The 10000-nt window shown below is 36.1% G+C and overlaps 1 protein-coding gene across 5 annotated transcripts in view; it reads right to left on the bottom strand.

Annotated features, from left to right (window-relative positions):
- celf4 (CUGBP, Elav-like family member 4) overlaps positions 1 to 10000 on the bottom strand; it is an 81755-nt gene that overhangs the window by 35608 nt on the left and 36147 nt on the right. For 4 of the 5 annotated variants that reach the window (XM_062043353.1, XM_062043356.1, XM_062043382.1 and 1 more), the window contains exons 6-9: positions 6691 to 6843; positions 3058 to 3168; positions 1991 to 2053; positions 1354 to 1434 (exon numbers count right to left, since the gene is read on the bottom strand). In XM_062043353.1, coding sequence (XP_061899337.1) covers positions 1354 to 1434; positions 1991 to 2053; positions 3058 to 3168; positions 6691 to 6843 — 408 coding nt within the window. The remainder of the gene's footprint in view (positions 1 to 1353; positions 1435 to 1990; positions 2054 to 3057; positions 3169 to 6690; positions 6844 to 10000) is intronic. The other variant, XM_062043374.1, reaches the window with a different exon arrangement.

Here is a 10000-nt window from a genome sequence, read left to right as displayed (position 1 = left end):
TGTTACATGTGTGTGTGTGTGTTACATGTGAGTGTGTGTGTTACATGTGAGTGTGTGTGTTACATGTGTGTGTGTGTTACATGTGAGTGTGTGTTACATGTGAGTGTGTGTGTGTTACATGTGAGTGTGTGTGTGTTACATGTGAGTGTGTGTGTGTTACATGTGAGTGTGTGTGTGTTACATGTGAGTGTGTGTTACATGTGAGTGTGTGTGTGTTACATGTGAGTGTGTGTGTGTTACATGTGAGTGTGTGCGTGTTACATGTGAGTGTGTGTGTTACATGTGAGTGTGTGTGTGTTACATGTGAGTGTGAGTGTGTGTGTTACATGTGAGTGTGTGTTACATGTGAGTGTGTGTGTTACATGTGAGTGTGTGTGTGTTACATGTGAGTGTGTGTGTGTTACATGTGAGTGTGTGCGTGTTACATGTGAGTGTGTGCGTGTTACATGTGAGTGTGTGTGTTACATGTGTGTTACATGTGAGTGTGTGTGTTACATGTGAGTGTGTGTGTTACATGTGAGTGTGTGTGTTACATGTGAGAGTGTGTGTTACATGTGAGTGTGTGTGTTACATGTGAGTGTGTGTGTTACATGTGAGTGTGTGTGTTACATGTGTGTGTGTGTGTTACATGTGTGTGTGTGTTACATGTGTGTGTGTGTGTTACATGTGAGTGTGTGTGTGTTACATGTGAGTGTGTGTGTGTTACATGTGAGTGTGTGTGTTACATGTGAGTGTGTGTTACATGTGAGTGTGTGTGTGTTACATGTGAGTGTGTGTGTTACATGTGAGTGTGTGTGTTACATGTCAGTGTGTGTTACATGTGAGTGTGTGTGTTACATGTGAGTGTGTGTTACATGTGAGTGTGTGTGTTACATGTGAGTGTGTGTGTGTTACATGTGAGTGTGTGTGTTACATGTGAGTGTGTTACATGTGAGTGTGTGTGTTACATGTGAGTGTGTGTTACATGTGAGTGTGTGTTACATGTGAGTGTGTGTGTGTTACATGTGAGTGTGTGTTACATGTGAGTGTGTGTGTGTTACATGTGAGTGTGTGTGTTACATGTGAGTGTGTGTTACATGTGAGTGTGTGTGTTACATGTGAGTGTGTGTGTGTTACATGTGAGTGTGTGTGTTACATGTGAGTGTGTTACATGTGAGTGTGTGTGTTACATGTGAGTGTGTGTTACATGTGAGTGTGTGTTACATGTGAGTGTGTGTGTGTTACATGTGAGTGTGTGTTACATGTGAGTGTGTGTGTGTTACATGTGAGTGTGTGTGTTACATGTGAGTGTGTGTTACATGTGAGTGTGTGTGTGTTACATGTGAGTGTGTGTTACATGTGAGTGTGTGTTACCTTCTCGCTGCTGCTGGGGGATGATGGTGGGAGCGTGGGGGAAGGCCTGGCTGATCTGGCCGTATGCGGCGGGGTAGGCTGCTGAGGCACACACACACACACGGCTCAGATAACAGTGGTGACACACACACACACACACACACACACACACACACACACACACACACACACACACACACACACACACACACACACACACACACACACACACACACACACACACACACACACACACACACACACACACACACACACACACAACACATGATATAGACTGCAGGCAGTCAATCAGATAGCAGACAATAGAGTGTTGCACACACACATCATAGGGAATACATTCATGTTGGACACTTTTTATACATGCTGAACATTCAAATGAAAAAACAACCTTTATCTCTCTCTCAGACACACACACACACACACACACACACACACACACACACACACACACACACACACACACACACACACACACACACACACACACATACACACACACACACACACACACACACACACACACACACACACACACACACACATACACACACACACACACACACACACACACACACACACACACACACACACACACACACACACACACACACACACACACACACACACACACACACACCTGCATACTGCTGCACTCCTGCATACGCCTGCTGGAGAGGATCAGCTGCAGTCGGACTTTGAGCTGGTCACCAAGAAAGAGGTGGAGGGTAAGATGGATGGATGGATGGATGGATGGATGGATGGATGGATGGATGGATGGATGGATGGATGGATGGATGGATGGATGGATGGATGGTGGAAAGAAAGAGAAATGATAGAGAGGAGAGTCATGTATGATAGGAGTGGGAGGAGAAGGTGAAGCAACAGAGGAAGAGAGTTAGTTTTTAGTCTGATTTAGTCTGTCAAAGTTGAGTCCAGAAATACAATTAAACGTTTGGAATGGTCTTTTTTTCCCCCTCCCCTAAACAACTAACCCACAAAAATGATATATATATTAAAAAAACAACATCTGCACTCCTGATCGTCCCCAACACGGCGCAGCAATACACAACAGCAGACAAAAAGCTCATCAATTATCTACCTTTCAATTCGTTTTCAACCGGGATTGTAAAGTAAAAATATTTACTTTAAATGTATTTTGTTTGTCAAATTGTAATTATTAATTTTTCCATGATTTTAAATACTGAAAAAAAACATCAAAAGTCAAAGAGTAATTAGCGAAAGAAACATTGTAGTTCAGAATGAGAATCATCTTTATTGGCAAGTATGTTTAAATAGCAGTGCAGCAGGATTAAAGCGTGAAAGAAGCAATACATCATATTTGGCAAGTTCCAGTTCCAATCACACGATAAATATTGTTATTCAATCTCCAATCTTGTGATCACAATGTCCTCTGCGGTGGACATTTGTGGCTTATTTCCTCCCCAAATGTGTAACTCTGACAAAAGAAATAGGCCAAAAAAAGCAAAGAATAACATTTCTGCCTAAACGTGAGCTCACTATTTAGCATGCAAGACCTCTTCTGTCTAATAAAAACTACCAAACTCCATTTCATAATGAAAACATATTGAATTGTGAGGATTAGGCCAATTTTATGAGACTAAAATCAGTAATCTATTAGAAGACAGTTGGATGATGGTGGGTAAAAGAAATCAATAAAGGGTGTAGTTCAGGTGAGAGCGTTACCTTCAGATAGAGAAGACAGGAAGCAGCCACCCTGAACTCCGAAACAACTCCTCGGAGCGACACCCAGCCCGTTTTTCTCAGAATCCTCCCGAAAAACCACTTCCTGCAACACTGGGAAGTACAACAATAAACAAATAAAACAAAAAAGTCATTTTTGACACAAGGTGAGAGTCATTTTTGAGCACATGTGAGCCTAAATCAGGCCTGGGCAATTATTTTGCCTCAGGGGGGGACAAATTTAGAGGGGAAAAATGTGTGTATTTATTTTAGGAACACTAATACAAAACCTCACAATAATGTCTGATTGAAAGCTAAAAATGTTATGACGGACCGCCTTAAAAAAATGGAATTTTAATTTTTTTTTACTGCATGAGACACCCAGAATGTACATGGAAATGAAGAATGTTACAATATTAACTATGAAGGATAAAACAGTGAATATTGACAACATATGAACGTCACGCCCCCTCTCCATACACGTATTTTACAATCAAGCTAAATGCAAGAAAAATGCAACAAACACAGCAAAACATGAACATGAAGGGTACAAAAACCCCCCCACCTACAATCTGATATATGTGATGTATCACTAAGCTTTACAACTTTGTTGTAAAAACCCACTTTTTGTGTCTTTTTATGCATTGAAATCAGAAAGGACACGCATTTCCGGGAAGTCCGCGCGTCCCCGGGACACAGATTTATTTTTATTTTTTTACCGACCCGGCCTTCTCCGGGTCAAAACTGCGGTTTGCTTGTGGCAAAATGTGATTGCCTGCCAAAAAATTGATTTCTTTTTTCTTGCGGGAGCGCGCACCGCTCACTAAACCTGCATTGCTTGGCTCGGTCCATACATCCACAGCGGATGGATGTATTCATTTATATAAAATTCAACATAATATTTTGATATTTACACATCGCCTATTTACACACGCATATTTGACTAGAATACCCTAATGAGCATTACATATATCAACATCAAGTACCTACTGTACTGTTTACTTGTTGAAATACCCTTCAAATCAATTTTTGGCAGCAGCAAAGTGGTCGATTTTAGCTCTAAAAAGGGTAATTCAACAAGTAAACAGTACAGTAGGTACTTGATTTTGATATATGTAATGCTCATGAGGGTATTCTAGTCAAATATGCAGAGATAAGATGTGTCAGTATCAAAATATTACTTGAAATCAATTTTTGGCAGCAGCAAAGTGATTTTTGGCAGCAGCAAAGTGGTCGTTTGGGTAGATTTTTAGCTCTAAAAAGGGTATTTCAACAAGTAAACAGTACAGTAGGTACTTGATGTTGATATATGTAATGCCCGTAAGGGTATTCTAGTCAAATATGCAGAGATAAGATGTGTCAGTATCAAAATATTACTTGAAATCAATTTTTGGCAGCAGCAAAGTGGTCGTTTGGGTAAATATTTGCTTTAAAAAGGGTATTTCGACAAGTAAACAGTACAGTAGGTACTTGATGTTGATATATGTAGTGCCCATAAGGGTTATTCTAGTCAAATATGCAGAGATAAGATATTTCAGTATCAAAATATTACTTGAAATAGATTTTTGGCAGCAGCAAAGTGATTTTTGGCAGCAGCAAAAAGGTCGTTTTGGTAGATTTGAGCTCTAAAAAGGGTATTTCAACAAGTAAACAGTACAGTAGGTACTTGATTTTGATATATAAAATGCTCATAAGGGTATTTTAGTCAAATATGCAGAGATAAAATGGTTCAGTATCAAAATATTACCTGAAATACATTTTTGGCAGCAGCAAAGTGGTCGTTTGGGTAGATTTTTAGCTCTAAAAAGGGTATTTCAACAAGTAAACAGTGCAGTATGTACTTGATGTTGATATATCTAATGCCCATAAGGGTATTGTAGTCAAATATGCAGAGATAAGATATTTCAGTATCAAAATATTACTTGAAATACATTTTTGGCAGCAGCAAAGTGATTTTTGGCAGCAGCAAAGTGGTCGTTTGGGTAGATTTTTAGCTCTAAAAAGGGTATTTCAACAAGTAAACAGTACAGTAGGTACTTGATGTTGATATATGTAATGCTCATAAGGGTATTTTAGTAAAATATGCAGAGATAAAATGTTTCAGTATCAAAATATTACCTGAAATACATTTTTGGCAGCAGCAAAGTGGTCGTTTGGGTAGATTTTTAGCTCTAAAAAGGGTATTTCAAGAAGTAAACAGTACAGTAGGTACTTGATGTTAATATATGTAATGCCCATAAGGGTATTTTAGTAAAATATGCAGAGATAAAATGTTTCAGTATCAAAGTATTACCTGAAATACATTTTTGGCAGCAGCAAAGTGATTTTTGGCAGCAGCAAAGTGGTCGTTTGGGTAGATTTTTAGCTCTAAAAAGGGTATGTCAACAAGTAAACAGTACAGTAGGTACTTGATGTTGATATATGTAATGCCCATAAGGGTATTTTAGTAAAATATGCAGAGATACAATGTTTCAGTATCAAAGTATTACCTGAAATACATTTTTGGCAGCAGCAAATTGATTTTTGGCAGCAGCAAAGAGGTCGTTTTGGTAGATTTGAGCTCTAAAAAGGGTATTTCAACAAGTAAACTGTACAGTAGGTACTTGATTTTGATATATGTAATGCTCATAAGGGTATTTTAGTCAAATATGCAGAGATAAAATGTGTCTGTATCAAAATATTACCTGAAATACATTTTTGGCAGCAGCAAAGTGGTCGTTTGGGTAGATATTTGTTCTAAAAAGGGTATGTCAACAAGTAAACAGTACAGTAGGTACTTGATGTTGATATATGTAATGCTCATAAGGGTATTTTAGTAAAATATGCAGAGATAAAATGTTTCAGTATCAAAGTATTACCTGAAATACATTTTTGGCAGCAGCAAAGTGGTCGTTTGGGTAGATTTTTAGCTCTGAAAAGGGTATTTCAACAAGTAAACAGTACAGTGTGTACTTGATGTTGATATATGTAATGCTCATAAGGGTATTTTAGTAAAATATGCAGAGATAGAATGTTTTGGTATCAAAGTATTACCTGAAATACATTTTTGGCAGCAGCAAAGTGATTTTTGGCAGCAGCAAAGAGGTCGTTTTGGTAGATTTGAGCTCTAAAAAGGGTATTTCAACAAGTAAACAGTACAGTAGGTACTTGATTTTGATATATGTAATGCTCATAAGGGTATTTTAGTAAAATATGCAGATATAAAATGTTTCAGTATCAAAATATTACCTGAAATACATTTTTGGCAGCAGCAAAGTGGTCGTTTGGGTAGATATTTGTTCTAAAAAGGGTATGTCAACAAGTAAACAGTACAGTATGTACTTGATGTTGATATATGTAATGCTCATAAGGGTATTCTAGTCAAATATGCAGAGATAAAATGTGTCAGTATCAAAATATTACTTAAAATACATTTTTGGCAGCAGTAAAGGTGGTATATTTGACCTCTAAAAAGGGTATTTCAACGAGTAAACAGTACAGTAAGTTCAAAACGCTCACCAAAAAGTGGGACCCCAAAACCCCATTTTTATGACTTTATGGGGTCCCATTTAGAAACTTCCTATCGCCAACACTGCTGATGCAACTGCGAAGTAGTCCATCTTGAAAGTGACATACGGTGTTGTTTCTCAGACTTACCGGGGTAATGGTGTATCCCGTTGGTGAAGACGGCCTCTGCGGGGGGCTGCCCGTTTGCTTGTGGGGGCGCCATGCCAGTGAAACCATTGACGCTGATGGGGGAGGGGATGCTGGTCACCGTGGGGGCGCTGATGCCTGGAGGGGTGCTGCCACCTAAGACCACCAGGGAGTAAACATCAGGGAGTGCAACGGTGAGTCATTACCCATAATCCCCCGGCCCTTTAAATGTCAGAGCTGGCAGGAAGTCATCATGTGACACCACATCTCTGTCTTTCATCACATCAAATAGTCACTAATCACACATATTTCACATATAGTCACTAATCACACATATAGTCACTAATCACACATATTTCACATATAGTCACTAATCACACATATTTCACATATAGTCACTAATCACACATATTTCACATATAGTCACTAATCACACATATTTCACATATAGTCACTAATCACACATATTTCACATATAGTCACTAATCACACATATTTCACATATAGTCACTAATCACACATATTTCACATATAGTCACTAATCACACATATAGTCACTAATCACACATATTTCACATATAGTCACTAATCACACATATTTCTCATATAGTCACTAATCACACATATTTCACATATAGTCACTAATCACACATATTTCACATATAGTCACTAATCACACATATTTCACATATAGTCACTAATCACACATATTTCACACATAGTCACTAATCACACATATTTCACATATAGTCACTAATCACACATATTTCACATATAGTCACTAATCACACATATTTCACATATAGTCACTAATCACACATATTTCACATATAGTGACTAATCACACACATTTCACATATAGTCACTAATCACACATATTTCACATACAGTCACTAACAACTCATTTCACATACAGTCACTAATCACACATATTTCACATATAGTCACTAATCACACATATTTCACATATAGTCACTAATCACACATATTTCACATACAGTCACTAATCACACATATTTCACATATAGTCACTAATCACACATATTTCACATAGTGTCACTAATCACACATATTTCACATATAGTCACTAATCACACATATTTCACATATAGTCACTAATCACAAATATTTCACATATAGCCACTAATCACACATATTTCACATATAGTCACTAATCACACATATTTCACATATAGTCACTAATCACACATATTTCACATATAGTCACTAATCACACTTATTTCACATATAGTCACTAATCACACATATTTCACATATATTCACTAATCACACATATTTCACATATAGTCACTAATCACACACATTTCACATACAGTCACTAATCACACATATTTCACATATATTCACTAATCACACATATTTCACATATAGTCACTAATCACACATATTTCACATATAGTCACTAATCACACATATTTCACATATAGTCACTAATCACACATATTTCACATATAGTCACTAATCACACATATTTCACATATAGTCACTAATCACACACATTTCACATACAGTCACTAATCACACATATTTCACATATAGTCACTAATCACACATATTTCACATATAGTCACTAATCACACATATTTCACATATAGTCACTAATCACACATATTTCACATATAGTCACTAATCACACATATTTCACATATAGTCACTAATCACACATATTTCACATATAGTCACTAATCACACATATTTCACATATATTCACTAATCACACATATTTCACATATAGTCACTAATCACACATATTTCACATATATTCACTAATCACACATATTTCACATATAGTCACTAATCACACATATTTCACATATAGTCACTAATCACACATATTTCACATATAGTCACTAATCACACATATTTCACATATAGTCACTAATCACACATATTTCACATATAGTCACTAATCACACATATTTCACATATAGTCACTAATCACACATATTTCACATATAGTCACTAATCACACATATTTCACATATAGTCACTAATCACACATATTTCACATATAGTCACTAATCACAAATATTTCACATATAGCCACTAATCACACATATTTCACATATAGTCACTAATCACACATATTTCACATATATTCACTAATCACACATATTTCACATATAGTCACTAATCACACATATTTCACATATATTCACTAATCACACATATTTCACATATAGTCACTAATCACACATATTTCACATATAGTCACTAATCACACATATTTCACTTTAATTCTTCTAATCAGACATTCCTGTGAGAAATAGGAGTTCAGTATAGGAAGATACAGCCTTTTAAATCTACTGTCAAGTACAGGTGGAACTTATTGGCTTTTATTCCGTTCCACTTTGCTAAAGAATCGCCCATTTTGAACTGATATACATGATCAGATATACTGATATACATCATCAGATATACTGATATACATGATCAGATATACTGATATACATGATCAGATATACTGATATACATGATCAGATATACTGATATACATGATCAGATATACTGATATACATCATCAGATATACTGATATACATGATCAGATATACTGATATACATGATCAGATATAATGATATACATGATCAGATATACTGATATACATGATCAGATATACTGATATACATGATCAGATATAATGATATACATGATCAGATATACTGATATACATGATCAGATATAATGATATACATGATCAGATATAATGATATACATGATCAGATATACTGATATACATGATCAGATATACTGATATACATGATCAGATATAATGATATACATGATCAGATATACTGATATACATGATCAGATATAATGATATACATGATCAGATATACTGATATACATTATCAGATATACTGATATACATTATCAGGGTACCCGCGGGCTCTTTAAGGCTGAAATCCAATAATTTGAATTTAAGCTTTTAATTAACCTGACGTACTGTACTAATATTACCTGACATACTGTACTAATATTACCGGTCGTACTGTACTAATATTACCTGACATACTGTACTAATATTACCTGTCGCACTGTACTAATATTACCTGACATACTGTACTAATATTACCTGTCGTACTGTACTAATATTACCTGACATACTGTACTAATATTACCTGACATACTGTACTAATATTACCTGTCGTACTGTACTAATATTACCTGACGTACTGTACTAATATTACCTGACATACTGTACTAATATTACCTGACTAATATTACCTGACGTACTGTACTAATATTACCTGACATATTGTACTAATATTACCTGACTAATATTACCTGAC

This window comes from Entelurus aequoreus, linkage group LG01, assembly GCF_033978785.1.
Source record: "Entelurus aequoreus isolate RoL-2023_Sb linkage group LG01, RoL_Eaeq_v1.1, whole genome shotgun sequence".
NCBI classification, from domain to species: domain Eukaryota; kingdom Metazoa; phylum Chordata; class Actinopteri; order Syngnathiformes; family Syngnathidae; genus Entelurus; species Entelurus aequoreus.
Note: the sequence above shows the minus strand (reverse complement) of the source record. Positions and strands in the feature narration are given on the sequence as shown.